The sequence below is a fragment of the Nomascus leucogenys genome, chromosome 17, assembly GCF_006542625.1.
Source record: "Nomascus leucogenys isolate Asia chromosome 17, Asia_NLE_v1, whole genome shotgun sequence".
In the NCBI taxonomy this organism is placed as follows: domain Eukaryota; kingdom Metazoa; phylum Chordata; class Mammalia; order Primates; family Hylobatidae; genus Nomascus; species Nomascus leucogenys.
Window position 1 is genome coordinate 2327866 of NC_044397.1, and position 21653 is coordinate 2349518.

The following is a 21653-nucleotide window of genomic DNA, read 5'->3' on the forward strand; positions in this document are numbered from 1 at the left end:
GAATAGTTTATCTTAATAATACTTCTTTTATTAATTAAAATATTTACCTCAAGTTGGATTCACCTATTTACCCCTATATGATTCTGTGGGGCAGGGGCAGGTAAGTGGCTGCCCAAAACTATATATGTAGGTCATTAAGGTAGGTTCAGAAATATAATTCAACCTATATTATATTGCACAGTAATTTTGGAGTTAAATTAGTTTGGGTTCTAAGCTTGCCTTTATGTACCTTTGAATAAACTCTTTGAGCTTCATTTTCTTCATCTGCAAAATACTAAGAATTTTTCCTTAGTCGTTTGATTGATTATCATTTTCTCTTTTATTTAACAGCTGGAAGCATTTACTAATTTTTTTGTGAAAGATGGTTGTAAGACGCTGAAATTTTTGTACCAAGAAGGAGATGTACCTGGTATTGGTAAGAATTTTATGAGGGCAATGTGCCAGTAATTAGATCATGCACATTAGAGTGCAGCATATTTTTTCTCTTATACATAGATAATCCTTTATTTATAAAAAAAATGTTACCAGAAGTTTATGTATAAGAAATATAGTGTCTTAAGAACAATACATTCTCAGCCCAAATACATATTTCAGGCCTTGCTATAATGTCTTCAGGAGAAAACATCCTTGTAGAAATCATTGGCCTCTGCTGGGAATACACATTTTCATTAGCATTTAATTGCATTTTCCCCGAAACAGGTGGAGCCATTTTGTCCAGATGATTAGGAGTGGTGGTGAAACCACCCCAGAGCCCCGCAGCTGCCCCCTGCGGTCCTGTCTCAGCATCTTGTGCCTGCTGCAGCTGTCACTTGGAATAGCTGGTTTTCCCTACTGTGCATATTATGCCTGAACTAATTAACATGGTACCAGCTTGTTAAAACTTTGTTTTAATAACTAGATATGTGGGTTACCCTTTTTGTCTGAGACTACTCATCATCACAGTCCTGTGGATTTACCTTCAACACATCCGTCCTGTTGCTTCTTTCTCACTTGGTTCCTCTGCTGCCTTAGGCTAGGCCTTCCCTGGTGTTCCAGATTGAAAACCAGTATCTGTGTAATCAGATTCTGCCTCTGAAATTCGTACTGCTTATTCCTGCCAAGTATATCTTTTATTGTTCTGCTATTTATTGGATTGGGTCCACATCTCATTTATTCAAGGCCCAGTGTCATCTGGACACACAGTACTTGTCTAGTCTGATCTCCTACTCTTCCAGATGTGAATTTGCTGCTCCCTTTAAGCCCCTCTTCACTGTTTTCTGCATACTAGAGTTATTTCTTTTCCTTTTCTCTGCTCACCTGGCTTTTTCAGATTGCCGTTCTTCTCTCCACTCAGCATACCCTACCCGGCTCCTTCAGAACACATCCAGCAGAGCCCTTCCCAGGGTGTTCCAACCCACAGCCATCACTATTCTCCAGACCTCTGTCTCATTTACAGTATCCATGTAAATATAGTACTTGATTGTGTTCTTCTGCCTTCCTCTAATTGTTTAATATGTAAGTCTTGTTTCTTCGACAAAATATGTAAACCTGCAATTAGTGACTAGGTCGGCTTTGTGGATTTTCTGTCTCTAACGGTTCTTATTGGAGGAGGATTATTGTGTGGTCTATATTTTTATAACTTGTTAAAAATTAAAACAATAGCTGAAAATTATAGAAAGATAAAATATCTATAATTAGAAGCAAAATACAGTCCCACTCAGTTGGAGAAAGCACTGTTAACTCCTTAATGAATATTTCTCTATAGCTGGTTTATATACATATTTTACAAAAATGGGATCCAATTCTACATATTATTCTATAGTGGCTATTTAATTTTGATAATATTGTCTTCTTTATGCCAATAAATACATTTATCCAATTAAAATGTTAACATTTGCATTTTAGTTCATTAGGCTGACATAACTGTAATTTTCCAAACTGATCTCTCAGTAGAATTTAGCTTGTTTACAACTTTTTGCTCCCTGAAACAATGCCTCAGTGAATATTACTGAGTACAAATCTATGTGGATTAGGAATAAATTTTAGAAGAAATTCTCAGAAGGGAAATTGCCAGAGCAAAGGGTACACATATTTTTAATCATTATTTTTGCTACTTACAAAAGTACGTTTATCAGTTTGGTAAATATTCATCGACATTTCTTTGTTGTTGTTGTTGAAGCAGAGTCTCACTCTGTCACCCAGGCTAGAGTGCAATGGTGCGATCTTGGCTTACTGCAGCCTCTGCCTCCCGGGTTCAAGTGATTTTCCTGCTTCAGCCTCCTGAGTAGCTGGGATTACAGGCGCACACCACTGTGCCCAGCTAATGTTTTGTATTTTTAGTAGAGAGGGGGTTTCGCCATGCTGGCCAGGCTGGTCTTGAACTCCTGGCCTCAGGTGATCCACCTGCCTCGGCCTCCCAAAGTGCTGAGATTATAGGCGTGAGCCACCACACCCAGCCTACGTTTCTTTCTTATATGCATGTGTTAACATGTAAATGCTTATTATCAGTTAAAAATGTGGTTATATAATACATTTTCTTCTTGACTTGGTGTTTGCATTTGACAGGGTAGCCTATACATTGTTCTATGTCATTACATAAAGATTTACCTCATTCAAAAAATTCGTTATAGTGTAACATTCCATCCTACAGCTGCATTATGATTTGTAGAAAACATTCCCTATTGATGGTCACGTCTCTCCTCTTCATCAGGAAAACTTAAGCTTGTCTTATGTCTTATCAGCCAGAACTGTGTCACATGGCTATCCTGGGGGCCAGGGAGGCTGAGAGAGCGGTTTTCTTTCTAGGGATGTACACAATGGGACAAAGTCAGGTTCTCTTAGCAAAGAAAAAGGGGAGGGTAGTAAATCCCTGTGGAGCCTCGATGAATGGGCATTTGGGCTCTTATATTGCTACATACCATGTATCAGGGTTCTTTGGCTGCAAGCAACAGAAATAGGTCTGGCTTATATGAGCAGAAAACAGTGTTTTGGGAGGCAGAAGGTGGATAACAAAATTTAGAACTAGTTGAACAATCAGGTCTCGGGAAGGACAAGAATAGAGCATTTCCACAGATTTCAGGGCAGTTTCTTTAGGATTCATCAGTAGACTTCCACCTCTCAAATCCCTTTTTTTCTTTATGTGTATTCATTCAAGGTTTATATTCTTGCAGAGTCTAATTAGTCTAGTTCTTACATGCCCACCTCTACAGAGCCCTGGCACTGGTGTCCTCCAGAATCACAGGGCAGGAGGAATCTCCCAACCCCTCAAAAAGAAAGACCGGGCAGACAAAACATTTCTGTGGCTTTGTGATGTGGATTTTCTATTTCTTTCTTTCCTTTTTTGTTTTTTTGAGATGGGGTCTCACTAGGTTGCCCAGACTGGAGTGCAGTGGCATGATCATGGCTTATTGCACTCTTGACCTCCCAGGCTCAAGTGATTCTCCCACCTCAACCTCCCGAGTAGTTGGGACTACAGGTACATGCCATTACAGCTGGCTAATGTTTTAAAATTATTTGTATTGACAAGGTCTTACTGTGTTGCCCAGGTTGGTCTCAAACTCCTACGTTCAAGCAATCCTCCTGCCTTGGCCTCCCAACGTGCTGGGATTATAGGTGTGAGACGCTGCACCTGGCCGATTTTCTATTTCTTTTATTACATTTTAAATTGGCTATTGCTGCAAATAGAAGGCTGTTGATTTTTGCAAATTAATATTGTGACCAACTAACATAATTCTCATATTTTTAATAATTCTTCTAATTAAAAAAGATTGATAATTAAATGTTTAATTTTCATTGAAATTAGTTCAAGGAAGGATTTAATAGAAGGTGGATACAATGAGTGTATTTAGTACAGGAACTGGACCTTCTTGGGGGAGTCAGTGAAGGCTTCCTGAGATGGTGGCATTTCAGCTGAGATCTGAAAGATGAGTAGGAATTTGTAGGTAAAAGGTTGGGGATGGGATAGGAGAACAGCTTGTATAAGGCCCTGAGGCCAGGCCAAAAGGAACAGAAGTACAGAGTTCAGGGAAAGGTACCCAGAGGAGGCTGCAATTTAAGATGCAATTATTAGCTGGGCACGGTGGCTCATGCCTGTAATCCCAGCACTGAGAGGCTGAGCCGGGCAGATCACTTAAAGTCAGGAATTTGAGACTAGCCTGGCCAACATGGTAAAACCCTGTCTCTACTAAAACTACAAAAATTAGCCAGGCATGCTGGCGCGTGCCTATAATCCCAGCTGCTTGGGAGGCTGAGGCACGAGAATCACTTGAACCCGGGAGGCGGAGGTTGCAGTGAACTGAGATTGTGCCACAGCACTGCAGCCTGGGAGACAGAGCGAGACGCTATCTAAAAAAAAAAAAAAAAAAAAAAAGATGCAATTATTGGCCAGGCACGGTGGCTCACACCTGTAATCCCAGCACTTTGGGAGGCCGAGGTGGGCAGATCACCTGAGGTCAGGAGTTTGAGACCAGCCTGGCCAACAGTGAAACCCCATCTCTAAGAAAAAAATAAATACAAAAATTAGCTGGATGTGGTGGCACACACATGTAGTCCCAGCTACTTGGGAGGCTGAGGCAGGAGAATGGCTTGAAGGGAGGTGGAGGTTGTAGTGAGCTGAGATTGCACTACTGCACTCCAGCCTGGGCAACAGAGCAAGACTCTTGTCTCAAAAAAAAAAAAAAAAAAGATGCAATTATTGACATCTTCTAGTAGATACCCCCCCCAAAAAAATTATTCTATGACCGTATTGGAAACTTCTTACAATAAAGTAAAACAGGAAACAATAGTGTAAGAGCCACAGTAACTTATCTCATTTGATTAGGTATGTGATTATATGCTAAGTTCTTGACTTTTGTTTTCAGAATGTGGTCGAACTATCCCTGGAGCAACTAAAGGGGCAAAAATGATGAAATTGTATATAGACAATGCAGCCCCGGATAAACTAAAAGGACTGTGCATATTTTTTGTTCGTTGCAGTAATGATGTTGCTATAAATGTGAAAACTATTCAAGAGGTATGTTTAAAAATTTCCCCAAATACATAAACATTGAATATATTTTCATAGTCACACTTATGCTTCACTTTGCTTTCCCTTTTTAAGTATAGGACTGAATTGAGTTCCAAGAAAATAAATGTGTTCATATATTAAAAAAACTGAGAAATTGACTATAATAGAGCTTAGTTATATTGATACTTAGATACTGCTTTTGATTTCATGAAAATTTCATTTCTTGATGGTGTGCAAATAACACATTTAATTTTGTTGATGCAAAGTATTAGTTACTTTATTTAACTTCCTCTTCACTCAATATTTTAACTCTTTTATAGTTTTAAAAGAAGAAGGAAGAGTTGTCCTAGAGCGTGGACATTGCTAAGCTAGTTCTGGGAAGGCAGGATGATAGAATGGGAAAAGCAAGAATTTTAGCCAGAGAGACCGAAATTTGCCTCTTAGCTTCACCACTGACTAATCACTTAAATGTGTCCTCTGGAAAGTTGCTCATCCTTTCTGAGATTTAGGTCTCTACATTCTTAAATTGGGAATAATAATACACACCTGGCAGGATTGTAGTGACACTAAATGATAATATAAATAAATTCTTATTATATTGCCTGACATACAGTAGGCTCTCGACAAATATTAGTTCTCTTTGTTATTCTTAGAGAGTCTTAATACCTTTTACAATGGGAAAGGGAACTGAAGTCTAATCTTGTTCCTTTTCTGTTATGATAAAAGATTGCTTGAAGACAGCTTGTTTAGCTTGGTTTAAGATTTTAGGTTGGCAGTTATTTTTCCCTGACCCCTTGTTAATATTTCATGGTATTTCTTGTGGATGATGAGAGCACTCCTGTAAGTGTAATTCATAGGTAATCTGTCTTTTTTTCTTTCTGTTTGCTTTTGCTCTGTCTTCAAAGTCCTGTAGTTTCACCACGATGCCTCTATGTATGGATGTTTCCTCAATCTGCCTTCCATTTCATTAATTCTTTCTTCAACTTATCCATGATTTCATCCATTCGTTTTTATAATTTAGCTTTTGTTTTAGCTCAGTTATGTGTGCATATAAAGAGAGAAAAAGTCCTTTTATGAAATAGTATGTCTTTCATAACTGAAAAACTGACTTCTATGCTATTCTCCAGAAGCAACTATTAAACTCTTTTAATGGATTCTTTTATTTACCTGTATATCTCTAAATAATATGCTCTGATTGCTCCTTTTGTCAATTTAGACATTATCTGTGGCCAGTCGCAGTGGCTTACCCTGTACTCCTGGCACTTTGGGAGGCTGAGGCAGGCAGATTGCCTGAGCTCAGGAGTTCGAGACCACCGTGGGCAACAGAGTGAAACCCTGTCTCTACTAAAATACAAAAAATCAGCTGGGTGTGGTTGTGCACTCCTGGGGTCCCAGCTACTTGGGAGGCTGAGAGATGAGAATTGCTTGAGCACCCAAGGCAGAGGTTGCAGTGAGCTGAGATCACACCACTGCACTTCAGCTTGGGCTACAGAGTGAGAGAGAAAAAAAAAAGGACATTTTCTGTGGACTTTTCTCTCTGGAAGGTGATAATTTAGCTCTTTTTCTGCCTTCTGACCCTTGTTTCTCCATCCCTCTATTCTTCCAACATAGTTATATTCCAGTTAACTTAGCTAAATATTTGTTTACATCATTATAACTAAGTAAATGTAATCACAGATGAGCCATGTAGTGTAACAGTGGTTCTTAAAGTCAAACCCATTTTCATCAGAATACTAAGATGCTAGTTGCCCTTTTCACCAATGTTGACATTTGACTGATGGTGCAGAAGCAATGGTGGGAAAAACTACTGATACATTAACACAAATCAAGACGACACTAAACTGTATGAGTAGTAATTTTATACTTTATTGCCGCACACTCACAGTTAAAAAACCAGCAATCATTTTTTTTGTGGCCCTAGACAAGTTTTTTAATCTTAATTTTTTAGCTTAGGATTTCTAAGTCACTTAAGATGTATTAATTGAAATGTCACGTATGGGTGGTGGGCTTTTGATTTCTGGGCTTTTGGTTTCTTATGGCTAGGAATTTATTCCACCAAACTTCTAGGCAAGGGCTTTTCACCAGAAAAAAAAAAAATTCATGGACAGGGCAACTTTCAACTGAGGATTTTCTTTGCACAGGTTTGGTTCCACGTCCCTCACCTTGAATAGGCTCCAGGCTATTGTTCCTTTCCTATGCAGAAATTAAAGCCTCAAATAAAACATCACTTTGATGAGCAAATATGGGAATAATTAAATTGGGGGCAGAATATAAGTTTGTTGACTTTAGAACTCTGAGGTTCATAACCACTTAAGATTCTCTAATAGTTTATAAAATGTATTAGTTGTCCGTGTTTATTGCAATATAAAACAGGTTATGATTTTTCAGTTCTTTAGTAGGATTGGCATGTTAAATAGCATTTAAACTCCACCCTTTCAGGAAGCGCTATTTACTGTTCTGGATGCGTCGAAAGGACTCTTAAATGGAATTAGGGATATGTTGGCAAATACATTTCTACCAGCTGTTCTTGCAACAAACAACTGGGGTGCTTTAAACCAGTCCAAGCAGGGAGAATCTGAAAAACATATTTTCACTGAAACCATCAACAGATATCTTTCATTTTTAGGTGGTAAGTATAAAATTTAATGTTTAACAAATTGCAAAAAAGAAGCAAATTAACTAAGATATTTCACAAACATTAGAGAAAAAGTTTCTATCTTAAAAGATGTTAATCAAAGTAATTATGAGACTTAGAGGTAAGAAATGAAATCATTAGAACTCATTTTTGAGGATCTTTGGTGGAGTAAGATATATTTTCTTTTTAATTTTACATTATAACAGGAGGAATCTCTTTCTATAATATTAATGAAAATTTTCACCATATTAAAATATATACTTTATTATGAACTCTTCAAAATCTATACTTTTATTTTTTCATATTGTTACAATGTAAAATTTTGTCAGTAAATTATAAAGTCATAATCTAATGATTAATTAGAATTATATTTCTGTAAAGTATTAGATCTTTAACATTTCAGTAATTAGAGCTTAAAAGTACACATTGACTTTTAACACATTGACATTAAATACTTCTTAATATTAAATATTATTTAATATTTTTATTAATATATTTAAAATATTTAATATATAAATTAGTATTAAATGTCATTTTTTTTCCTTTTTAGGTACTAGAATAAGTATTGAGGGAACAGTGAAGTTAAAGACAATAGACAATGTTAATTTTTCCAAACTGCACACCTTTGAAGAAGTAACTGCTGCAGCCAGCAACTCAGAAACTGTTCATCAGCTAGAGGAAGTGCTGATGGTATGGTACAAACAGATCGAACAGGTGAATTGACTCATACAATTGCATCTGGACTAGTAGTTTGTATGTGCATCCTAGCCATTGTATTTTGTCTCTAACAGTAAAGGGAAGAGGCATCTCCTTTGACTTTCTTCCAGAATCTGGTTTGAAACTCAGCCAATTTTTGGCTCTAGAGCAAAATCATTCTTCTTTGTGGACCATTTAGAATCAATTTTAAGATATTTCTCACTTCAAGGAAGAAACAATAACAATATGGGTTGAGAATGAAAGAATGAAGAATCAGGAATAGCCAACATTTATCTCCAATAATGTTTAAATTGTTGATACTCTCCATAAAAGAGAGAGGGAAAGGACACAGTGAAGAGCCGGAGTGCTAGACACTAAATAAGAACCTCTTGGTCAATCAATGGAGTTGTCTGTGCTGTCAAAGAAGTTCAGACTAGGCTTTTTCACATCAGCATCACAGTGGCAAGCCCGCAGCTCTACGGTCAAATTTTTTGGCAATAAGAAAAGTAATGATAGGAATACAACGTATGTCAAAATTATGAGAGGCTCCAACTTACACTATAAACACTGTGAAAGAAAATCGGCTATTACATAATTGCCCTAAACAGAAAGAGGACTCTAGGAACCGCCCCCCAGATCTCTAGTTCATCAGCACAAGACAGCAGAACTAAACAAGAAAATCTTCAGTTATGTGAGGATCATGGGGAAAAAATCTTGACCAGGCAGGAGGTACAGAAAAGCATTTCCAGTTTTACCTTTCTGGAACTATGTTAAGGAGGAGGGCTGTGCAGTTAGAGTGGCAAAAATTGGAGGATTCCCCTAGGGTTTAGAGTGCTGGCCACAGCATTTGCTTCCAGGTGTCCAACTAGGTTATTGAAATGGGTAATTGCCTACTGGATAACTCTTGCAGCCACTGTGCCTAGCCAAGACTTCCTATTTTTTAAAAAAAACTTTGGTTACCCTTGGAATTGTCAGATTTTTAATTGTTGCCAATATGTTGAATGTAGAATGATATCTTGGTTTACTTGGTATTACCCTAAATACTATTGAGGTTGAGCATATTTAATGGCTATTTTGGTTTCCTCTGTGTTGAATTGCTTGTTTATATCATTTACCCGTATCATTTACCCATATCATTGCCTGTTCATATCATTTGCCCGTATCATCCCTTTATTTGTTTGGATGGCTTGGTGTTATCTTACTACATTTTTGGAGGTTAAATAATATTTTCCAGATATTAATCCTGTGTTGGTCCCCATTGTATCATGTTTCATTTGGTATAGTGCCTTTAGTCATGTGGAAATTTAAGTTTTTAATGTAGATAAACATATTAATTACAAATGTTAATCCAGCCTCAACCTAGCTATCCCCAGTGACTATAAACTCTGTGCTTTTTGTATTTTACTTATGAAACGCTTTCCTACTCCAGTGTTACAAAGACATTCTCTTAAATTATTTATTTTAAATAGTGAATATGACACAAAAGTGAATATGATGAAAGGAACAAACTGTAAAATGAACACCTGTGTAACCTTTGCACAAATTAAGAAATAGAACATGGTTAGGCATGGTGGCTCATGCTTATAATCCCAGTACTTCGGGAGCCCAAGGCAAGAGGATCGCTTGAGCTCAGGAGTTCAGGACTAGCCTGGGCAACACAGTGAGACCCTGCCTCAAAATAAAGAAAGAAAGAAAAGAAAAGACATAGACCATTAACAGCGCCTTAAAATGTCCTTGCATTTCTCTTCCCAGTTTTAAACAGCTTTTCTTCCCCCTAATGGTAACTATTATCTTGATAATTATGCTTTTCAATTCCATGTTTTTCTTTCTAGTTTTACCCTGTCTCCTACATTTTCTTTTAGAAATGTTACCATTTTATTTTTAACATTTAGGTGTTTAATCCATCTGGAATTGTGCGTGTGTGTATGATGTGAGGCAGAAATCTTTTTTTTTTTTTTTTTTTTTTTTTTTTTTTAATTTATTTATTTTTTTTTATTATACTTTAGGGTTTTAGGGTACATGTGCACAATGTGCAGGTTTGTTACATATGTATCCATGTGCCATGTTGATTTCCTGCACCCATTAACTCGTCATTTAGCATTAGGTGTATCTCCTAATGCTGTCCCTCCCCCCTCCCCCCACCCCACAACAGTCCCCGGAGTGTGATGTTCCCCTTCCTGTGTCCATGAGTTCTCATTGTTCAATTCCCACCTATGAGTGAGAACATGCGGTGTTTGGTTTTTTGTCCTTGCGATAGTTTACTGAGAATGATGTTTTCCAGTTTCATCCATGTCCCTACAAAGGACACGAACTCATCATTTTTTATGGCTGCATAGTATTCCATGGTGTATATGTGCCACATTTTCTTAATCCAGTCTATCGTTGTTGGACATTTGGGTTGGTTCCAACTCTTTGCTATTGTGAATAGTGCCGCAATAAACATACGTGGGCATGTGTCTTTATAGCAGCATGATTTATAGTCCTTTGGGTATATACCCAGTAATGGGATGGCTGGGTCAAATGGTATTTCTAGTTCGAGATCCCTGAGGAATCGCCACACTGACTTCCACAATGGTTGAACTAGTTTACAGTCCCACCAACAGTGTAAAAGTGTTCCTATTTCTCCACATCCTCTCCAGCACCTGTTGTTTCCTGATTTTTTAATGATGGCCATTCTAACTGGTGTGAGATGGTATCTCACTGTGGTTTTGATTTGCATTTCTCTGATGGCCAGTGATGATGAGCATTTCTTCATGTGTTTTCTGGCTGCATAAATGTCTTCTTTTGAGAAGTGTCTGTTCATGTCCTCTGCCCACTTTTTGATGGGGTTGTTTGTTTTTTTCTTGTAAATTTGTTTGAGTTCATTATAGATTCTGGATATTAGCCCTTTGTCAGATGAGTAGGTTGCAAAAATTTTCTCCCATTCTGTAGGTTGCCTGTTAATTCTGATGATAGTTTCTTTTGCTGTGCAGAAGCTCTTTAGTTTAATGAGATCCCATTTGTCGATTTTGGCTTTTGTTGCCATTGCTTTTGGTGTTTTAGACATGAAGTCCTTGCCCACGCCTATGTCCTGAATGGTATTGCCTAGGTTTTCTTGTAGGATTTTAATGGTTTTAGGTCTAACATATAAGTCTTTAATCCATCTTGAATTAATTTTTGTATAAGGTGTAAGGAAGGGATCCAGTTGCAGCTTTCTACATATGGCTAGCCAGTTTTCCCAGCACCATTTATTAAATAGGGAATCCTTTCCCCATTTCTTGTTTTTGTCAGGTTTGTCAAAGATCAGATAGTTGTAGCTATGCGGCATCATTTCTGAGGGCTCTGTTCTGTTCCATTGATCTATGTCTCTGTTGTGGTACCAGTACCATGCTGTTTTGGTTACTGTAGCCTTGTAGTATAGTTTAAAGTCAGGTAGCGTGATGCCTCCAGCTTTGTTCTTTTGGCTTAGGATTGACTTGGCGATGCGGGCTCTTTTTTGGTTCCATATGAACTTTAAAGTAGTTTTTTCCAATTCTGTGAAGAAAGTCATTGGTAGCTTGATGGGGATGGCATTGAATCTATAAATTACCTTGGGCAGTATGGCCATTTTCACGATATTGATTCTTCCAACCCATGAGCATGGAATGTTCTTCCATTTGTTTGTATCCTCTTTTATTTCATTGAGCAGTGGTTTGTAGTTCTCCTTGAAGAGGTCCTTCACATCCCTTGTAAGTTGGATTCCTAGGTATTTTATTCTCTTTGAAGCAATTGTGAATGGGAGTTCACTCATGATTTGGCTCTCTGTTTGTCTGTTATTGGTGTACAAGAATGCTTGTGATTTTTGTACATTAATTTTGTATCCTGAGACTTCGCTGAAGTTGCTAATCAGCTTAAGGAGATTTTGGGCTGAGACAATGGGGTTTTCTAGATATACAATCATGTCATCTGCAAACAGGGACAATTTGACTTCCTCTTTTCCTAATTGAATACCTTTTATTTCCTTCTCCTGCCTGATTGCTCTGGCCAGAACTTCCAGCACTATGTTGAACAGGAGCGGTGAGAGAGGGCATCCCTGTCTTGTGCCAGTTTTCAGAGGGAATGCTTCCAGTTTTTGCCCATTCAGTATGATATTGGCTGTGGGTTTGTCGTAGATAGCTCTTATTATTTTGAGATACGTCCCATCAATACCTAATTTATTGAGAGTTTTTAGCATGAAGGGTTGTTGAATTTTGTCAAAGGCCTTTTCTGCATCTATTGAGATAATCATGTGGTTTTTGTCTTTGGTTCTGTTTATATGCTGGATTACATTTATTGATTTGCGTATGTTGAACCAGCCTTGCATCCCAGGGATGAAGCCCACTTGATCATGGTGGATAAGCTTTTTGATGTGCTGCTGGATTCGGTTTGCCAGTGTTTTATTGAGGATTTTTGCATCAATGTTCATCAAGGATATTGGTCTGAAATTCTCTTTTTTGGTTATATCTCTGCCAGGTTTTGGTATCAGGACGATGCTGGCTTCATAAAATGTGTTAGGGAGGATTCCCTCTTTTTCTATCGATTGGAATAGTTTCAGAAGGAATGGTACCAGTTCCTCCTTGTACCTCTGGTAGAATTCGGCTGTGAATCCATCAGGTCCTGGACTCTTTTTGGTTGGTAAGCTATTGATTATTGCCACAATTTCAGAACCTGTTATTGGTCTATTCAGAGATTCAACTTCTTCCTGGTTTAGTCTTGGGAGGGTGTATTTGTCGAGGAATTTATCCATTTCTTCTAGATTTTCTAGTTTATTTGCATAGAGGTGTTTGTAGTATTCTCTGATGGTAGATTGTATTTCTGTGGGATCGGTGGTGATATCCCCTTTTTCGTTTTTTATTGCATCTATTTGATTCTTCTCTCTTTTCTTCTTTATTAGTCTTGCTAGCGGTCCATCAATTTTGTTGATCTTTTCAAAAAACCAGCTCCTGGATTCATTAATTTTTTGAAGGGTTTTTTGTGTCTCTATTTCCTTCAGTTCTGCTCTGATTTTAGTTATTTCTAGCCTTCTGCTAGCTTTTGAATGTGTTTGCTCTTGCTTTTCTAGTTCTTTTAATTGTGATGTTAGGGAGTCAATTTTGGATCTTTCCTGCTTTCTCTTGTGGGCATTTAGTGCTATAAATTTCCCTCTACACACTGCTTTGAATGTGTCCCAGAGATTCTGGTATGTTGTGTCTTTGTTCTCGTTGGTTTCAAAGAACATCTTTATTTCTGCCTTCATTTCATTATGTACCCAATAGTCATTCAGGAGCAGGTTGTTCAGTTTCCATGTAGTAGAGCGGTTTTGAGTGAGTTTCTTAATCCTGAGTTCTAGTTTGATTGCACTGTGGTCTGAGAGACAGTTTGTTATAATTTCTGTTCTTTTACATTTGCTGAGGAGAGCTTTACTTCCAACTATGTGGTCAATTTTGGAATAGGTGTGGTGTGGTGCTGAAAAAAATGTATATTCTGTTGACTTGGGGTGGAGAGTTCTGTAGATGTCTATTAGGTCCACTTTATGTAGAGCTGAGTTCAATTCCTGGATATCCTTGTTAACTTTCTGTCTCGTTGATCTGTCTAATGCTGACAGTGGGGTGTTAAAATCTCCCATTATTATTGTGTGGGAGTTTAAGTCCCTTAGTAGGTCACTCAGGACTTGCTTTATGAATCTGGGTGCTCCTGTGTTGGGTGCATATATATTTAGGATAGTTAGCTCTTCTTGATGAATTGATCCCTTTACCATTATGTAATGGCCTTCTTTGTCTCTTTTGATCTTTGTTGGTTTAAAGTCTATTTTATCAGAGACTAGGATTGCAACCCCTGCCTTTTTTTGTTTTCCAGTTGCTTGATAGATCTTCCTCCATCCCTTTATTTTGAGTCTATGTGTGTCTCTGCACGTGAGATGGGTTTCCTGAATACAGCACACTGATGGGTCCTGACTCCTTATCCAGTTTGCCAGTCTGTGTCTTTTGATTGGAGCATTTAGCCCATTTACATTTAACGTTAATATTGTTATGTGTGAATCTGATCCTGTCATTATGATGTTAGTTGGTTATTTTGCTCGTTAGTTGCTATAGTTTCTTCCTAGTCTCGATGGTCTTTACAATTTGGCATGTTTTTGCAGTGGCTGGTACCGGTTGTTCCTTTCCATGTTTAGTGCTTCCTTCAGGAGCTCTTTTAGGGCAGGCCTGGTGGTGACAAAATCACTCAGCGTTTGCTTGTCTGTAAAGTGTTTTATTTCTCCTTCACTTATGAAGCTTAGTTTGGCGGGATAGGAGATTCTGGGTTGAAAATTCTTTTCTTTAAGAATGTTGAATATCGGACCCCACTCTCTTCTGGCTTGTAGAGTTTCTGCTGAGAGATCAGCTGTTAGTCTGATGGGCTTCCCTTTGTGGGTAACCCGACCTTTCTCTCTGGCTGCCCTTAACATTTTTTCTTTCATTTCAACTTTGGTGAATCTGACAATAATGTGTCTTGGAGTTGCCCTTCTCGAGGAGTATCTTTGTGGCGTTCTCTGTATTTCCTGAATCTCAATGCTGGCCTGCCTTGCTAGATTGGGGAAGTTCTCCTGGATAATATCTTGCAGAGTGTTTTCCAACTTGGTTCCATTCTCCCCATCATTTTCAGGTACACCAATCAGACGTAGGTTTGGTCTTTTCACATAGTCCCAAATTTCTTGGAGGCTTTGTTCATTTCTTTTTATCCTTTTTTCTCTAAACTTCCCTTCTCTTTTCATTTCATTCATTTCATCTTCCATCAGCGATACCCTTTCTTCCAGTTGATCGCATCTGCTACTGAGGCTTCTGCAATCTTCGCGTAGTTCTCGAAACTTGGCTTTCAGCTCCATCGGCTCCTTGAAGCCCTTCTCTCCATTGGTTATTCTAGTTATCCATTCTTCTAATTTTTTTTCAAAGTTTTTAACTTCTTTGCTGTTGTTTTGAATTTCCTCTCGTAGCTCAGAGTAGTTTGATCGTCTGAAGCCTTCTTCTCTCAACTCATCAAAGTCATCCTCCATCCAGCTTTGTTCCGTTGCTGGTGAGGAACTGCGTTCCTTTGGAGGAGGAGAGGTGCTCTGTTTTTTAGAGTTTCCAGTTTTTTTGGTCTGTTTTTTCCCCATCTTTGTGGTTTTATCTACTTTTTGTCTTTGATGATGGTGATGTACAGATGGGTTTTTGGTGTGGATGTCCTTTCTGTTTGTAGTTTTCCTTCTACCAGACAGGACCCTCAGCTGCAGGTCTGTTGGAGTTTACTAGAGGTGCACTCCAGACCCTGTTTGGCTGGGTGTCAGCAGCGGTGGCTGCAGAACAGCGGATTTTCGTGAGACCACAAATTCAGCTGTCTGATAGTTCCTCTGAAAGTTTTGTCTCAGAGAAGTACTGGGTTGAATGAGGTGTCAGTCTGTCCCTACTGGGGGGGTGCCTCCCAGTTAGGCTGCTCAGGGGTGAGGGACCCACTTTAGGAGGCAGTCTGACCGTTCTCAGATCTCCAGCTGCGTGCTGGGAGAACCACTACTCTCTTCAAAGCTGTCAGTCAGACAGGGACATTTAAGTCTGTGGAAGTTCTTGCAGAGTTTTTGTCTGTGCCCTGCCCCCAGAGGTGGAGCCTACAGAGGCAGGCAGGCCTCCTTGAGCTGTGGTGGGCTCCACCCAGTTCGAGCTTCCTGGCTGCTTTGTTTACCTAAGCAAGCCTGGGCAATGGCGGGCGCCCCTCCCCCAGCCTCGCTGCCGCCTCGCAGCTTGATCTCAGACTGCTGTGCTAGCAATTAGCGAGACTCCGTGGGCATAGGACCCTCCGAGCCAGGTGCGGGACACAATCTCCTAGTGTGCCGTTTTCCAGGCCCGTTGGAAAAGCGCAGTTAGGGTGGGACTGACCCGATATTCCAGGTGCCGTCTGCTTCCCCTTTCTTTGACTAGGAAAGGGAACTCCCTGACCCCTTGCGCTTCCCGAGTGAGTCAATGCCGATGTGAGGCAGAAATCTAATTTTGTGTTTTTCATGTACCTGTAGTTAGCCAATGTCTCGATTTAAGATTCTCTGTTAAATTGTTTAATAGTCCATTTTTTTCCTAACGTATTTGTAATATAACCTCTGTCATATATAAAGTTGTTAGACCCTTTTGTTTATCTCGCTGGTCTATTTATTTATTTTTTTATACTATGGTATGCTGCTTTAATTCTGTAGCGTTTTACTAAACCAACATTTGGCACACCAAGTCTTTTCTCTGTTTTTCCTCAAAATTACATTGACCATTTCAGACTAATTGTTTTTCAAAATTAATTTTAAGACTAATTTTTAAAGTATCATGAAAAACTCTATTGAGATTTTGATTAGAATTTCATTGAATGTGTACATGAATTTAGAGAAAACTGCCATCTTTGTATAATTGAATTTTCCATCCATGAACATGATATACCTCCTCATTTAGGTAGGTCTTTTGTGTGTGTAAAATAAGTTTTAAAATTCTCTGCAAAAAGGTTTTGCATATGTTTCATTAGATTAATTTCTAGTTATCTTATCACTGTTTTTCTTTGCTGTTGTAAATTGTATCTTTTTGGAAATTAAATTTTCAGACTGCAAGATAGCTTGTAAAGAAGTGATACTAATTTTTATGTATAGATCTAGCAACTTTACTGAATTGCTCACGTTTATTAATTGTAAAAAGTTTGTCTTTAGTCTTTTTGTTTTTTTTCCTTCTTTTTCCTTTTTTTTTTTTTGTGGCAGGGTCTCATTCTGTCACCCAAGCTGGAGTGCAGTGGCATGATCATAGCTCGCTGCAGCCTCCAACTTCTGGGCTTAAGTGATCCTCCCGCCTCAGCCTCCTGAGTAGCTGGGACTACAGCCATGCACCACCACATCTGACTAATTTAAAAAATTTCTGTGGAGAAGGGGTCTTGCCTTGTTGCCCAGGTTGGTCTTGAACCCCTGGGCTTACGCAATCCTCCACCACAGCCTTCCAAAGTGCTGAAATTACAGGTGGGATCCGCTGCTCCCAACCTTAGATATGCTAGTTTAAAAATGTAGCAAACTATATCATCTGTGATTATACCATTTTTGGTTTTTTATTTCCAATTCTTATGCCTTCTGTTTCTTTAGTTATCTTGTTCTGGGGTATCTATTACCAGGTGGAATAGAAGTGGGTGGTGATTGTGGCAAACTTGTCATGTCCTTGGTTTTAAAGTGATATTTTCTAAAATGTCACCTTTGACCAGGTATGGTTACTAATGCCTATATTCCCAACACTTTGGGAAACTGAGGCAGGAGGATCGCTTCAGCCCAGGAGTTTGAGACCAGCCTGGGCAATATAGTGACATGCTATCTCTACAAAAAAATTAAAAATTAGCTGTCTGTGGTAGCACTTGCCCGTAGTCCTAGCTACTCAGTAGGAAGAGGCGGGAGGGTTGCTTCAGCCCAGGAGGTTGAGGCTGTAGTGTGCTGCGATTGTGCCACTGCACTCTAGCGTAGGCAACAGAGTGAGACCCTGCCTCAAAACAAACATACAAACAAAAAAACTCCAAAACCAAAAAACTACCTCCCCCCCAACAAAAACAAAAACCCAAAATAAATAAGAGAAACTGTCACCTTTAAATATTACGTTTGCTGGAGCATTTTAGTAGATAGTATCTATCATACTGAAGAAGTTCTCCTCTAGTCTTCATTTACTAAGAGTTTTTAGATATTATTTGGTATTGAACATTATTTATACTTTTAGCTGCCTTCAAAAAGATGCAATCAGATTTTAACAAAGAAGAATGTAACATTTCTATATTTTATAAATTTTTTTTGATTGCAGGTACTTATTGAGAGTGAGCAGATGAGAAAAGAAGCTGATGATTCAGGTCCACTCACTGAATTGGAACACTGGAAACGCATGTCAGCCAAGTTCAACTACATCATTGAGCAGATTAAAGGGCCAAGTTGTAAGGCTGTCATAAATGTGCTAAATGTCGCACACTCCAAACTGCTAAAGGTAAAAGGCTTTTTATTTAAAGTTTGGTATACTTCAGAACAAGCAACTAGAAAATTATCCTGTTGAACTACTCCTTAGTATAATATACTGGGGAATCGTGTTTAGAAGTGTTAGCCTTTGAGTAAGGCTTTTACATATATCACAATTATTTCCAGAAGAGGAAATGAAGATTTATTTCTCGGGATTTCACAGACCAATTTTGACCATACTGCTATGGGGTGATTTCTAGGAAAGTGATCATCTTTTATTTTTAAATTGTTTTTGAAATTATAAATCAATGAAGAAATCAATATAGGCTCATTGAGGTAAACAACTGCATATAGAGTCAAAAGTAAAATACATCTCATCCCCACGATTCTACCTCCTTTCCTAGAGGTCATCTTTATTTACAGTTTGGCTTGATTCTAGATCCTTTTCTTTCTTTTTGAAACAAGGTCTCATTCTGTCACTTGGGTGGGGTGCAATGGTGTGTTCACGGCTCACTGCAGCCTCCACCTCCCAGGCTCAAGCGATTATCTTGCCTCAGCCTCCTGAGTAGCTGGGACTAACAGGCATGCACCGCCACCGCGCCCGGCTAATTTTTGTATTTGTTGTAGAGATGGGGTTTCACCAAGTTGCTCTGGGTGCTCTCAAACTCCTGAGCTCAAGTGATCCGCCCACCTCGGCCTCCCAAAGTGCTGGGATTACAGGAGTGAGCAACCGCGCCTGGCTTCTTTTTCTTTCTTTCTTTAAATGTATTTATTTCTTTGCACAGAAAAATAAACTAATACTTTTGTGGTAAAAGATTTAAGCAGTACGAATAAAACAAGTCTCTCTTAATCACATGCCCTTAGCCCCACCACCCACAATTCTGTGTCCTGAATAGTAAGCACAGAAAGACAACCACACTTTTCTATTTTGTTTTTTTCCTCAAACTTCTTGTAGTATTTATGTGTGAGTCTACTACGCACAAATGACATAGTTTAGTTTTGTGTTTCTAACTTTTAAATTAAATAAATGTCATAGCATAATATTTTTCAACTTCCCTTCCCCACCCCTGATAGTATATCTTGGAGAGTTATGCCTGTTAGATCGAGCTTGAGCGGTATGGTTTTCCAAAAAAATGTTGTTGTTGTGTTTTTTTTTCTTTTTCTTTTTCTTTGTTTTTTATTTATTTATTATTATTATTATTATTATTATACTTTAAGTTTTAGGGTACATTTTTTTTTTTTTTTCTTTTTAGACAGAATCTAACTCTGTCACCCAGGCTGGAGTGCAAAGGCACGATCACGGCTCACTGCAGCCTCGACCTTCCAGGCTTAAGCCATCCTCCCACTTCAGCCTCCTGAGTAGCTGGGACTACTGTCATACTCCACCATGCCCGACTAATTAAATAATTTTTTGAAAATGTTGTCCAGGCTAGTCTTGAACTCCTGGGCTCAAGCGATTCTTCCACCTCAGCCTCCCAAAGTGCTGGGATTACAGGTGTAAGTCACTGTGCCTTGCCCAAAATGTTAATACAGCCTGTTAGGTTTTATCTGATCATTTCCCTGTTTGTGGACCAATTTTCCCCTTTCTTTTTTTGCAAGTCTGAGATATAATTCACATACTATATATTTTATCCATTTAAAGTGAACTATTCAGATATTTTTAGTGTATTCATAGTTGCACAAATATCACCACAATCCAATTTTAGAACATTTTCATCACCTTAAAGAGAAACTCCATATCCTTCAGCTCTCACCTTCCCATTTCCAACATTCCCCCTTCCCCCCAACCCTCTGTCTAGATTTGCCTATTCTGGACATTTAATATAAATGGAATTATAGATTCTTTGCCTTTCGTTACTGGTTTCTTTCACTTAGCATAATGTTTTCAAGTTTCGTCCATGTTGTAGCCTGTATCAGTATGTCATTCCTTTTTATGGCTGAATCATATTCTGTTATATGAATATACCACATTTTGTTGATCAGTTTATGGACATTTGGGTTGTTCCCTTTTTTTGGCAATTATGCATAACGCTGCTATGAACATTCATGTACTGTACAACTTTTTGTGTTGATATATATTGTCATTTGTCTTGGTTATTATACCTAGGGGTGGAATTTCTGGGTCACATGTTAACTCTATGCTTAACTTTTTAAGGAAAACGGTTCCTTTTCTATGTGTTTATAAATATTGCTGCAGTTGAAGCTTTTATATGTCCATATGCAAATATTTCCTTAGGTTGGATACTCCACAACTTTTCAGTACTAATTATCAGTTAAGTTATTATTATTATTATTTTTTTGCCAGGCATGGTGGCCTACACCTGTAGTCTGAGCTACTTGGGAGGCTGAGGCAGGAGGATTGCTTGAACTCAAGAATTTAGAGCTGTAGTGCACTATGTTGATTGGCTGTCCACATTATGTTTGGCATCGATATAGTAGTGATGTCCCAGGAGTGAGGTGATGAGGGTGCCTAAGGTGAACTGATCGGGGTCAGAAACAGAGCAGATCAAAACTCTTGTGCCGATCAATAGTGGGATCATGCCTATGCATAGCCACTGCACTCCAGGCTGGGCAATGTAGTGAGACCCTATCTCATTAAAAAAACTAAAAAAAAATTTTTGGGGTGCCAACCTGACATATGGAAAATGGCTTGTTTTATTTTGTTCTTTCCTTGTTAGTAGTGAAGTTGTTCAGTTTTTGCATGTTTACTGGCTATTCATATTTCTTTTGTGAATTTTCTTTTTGTGTCTTTCCCTTATTTAGAAAAATTCAGACATTGTTTTGTACTGATTTATAGGAGTTCTTTATTTTTTAATTTTTTTGAGACAGGCTTCTCTTCGTCACTCAGGCTGGAGTGCAGTGGCACTATCATGATTCACTGCACCCTTGACCTCCCGGCTCAAGTGATCCTCCCGCCTCAGCCTCCTGAGTAGCTGAGACTACAGGCATGTGCCACTGTGCCTAACTAATTCTAAAAATTTTTTAAATAGAGGTAGGGTCTCTCTGTGTTGCCCAGGCTGGTCTCAAACTCCTGGGTCAAGGAATCCTCCTGCCTCACACTCCCAAAATGTTGGAATTACAGACGTGAGCCACTGTGCCCAGCCACTTGGAGTCCTTTATATAATATGGATATTAATCACTTGTTATATTTGTTGGGTGAAGTAATTCACCATGACTCCTGGGCATCTCTGCATGTTTTCACTATATATGAAAAGAATGCAAGGTCCATTCTGCTCTTTATCTGAACATCTCTCAGAGTTGTATTTGCAGTGAGCAAACTTGAGGGGTCAGTTCACGTGTCCCTCAGACAAAGAGCAGAATTACTATCGCTTACTCTAAAAAGGATAAATTCCCCTAAACTCAGTGTTCCTCACCTGTAACACAACCTGTTGCAGGTGCAAGCATCAGTTTGT

General features: G+C 38.7%; 1 protein-coding gene across 1 annotated transcript in view; it reads left to right on the forward strand.

The window, feature by feature from the left end:
- The window catches only part of DNAH8 (dynein axonemal heavy chain 8), a 317387-nt gene that overhangs the window by 13606 nt on the left and 282128 nt on the right, over window positions 1-21653 (forward strand). Inside the window, exons 4-8 of the mRNA XM_030796747.1 lie at window positions 331-415; window positions 4839-4990; window positions 7424-7613; window positions 8170-8333; window positions 18095-18271. Coding sequence (XP_030652607.1) covers window positions 331-415; window positions 4839-4990; window positions 7424-7613; window positions 8170-8333; window positions 18095-18271 — 768 coding nt within the window. The remainder of the gene's footprint in view (window positions 1-330; window positions 416-4838; window positions 4991-7423; window positions 7614-8169; window positions 8334-18094; window positions 18272-21653) is intronic.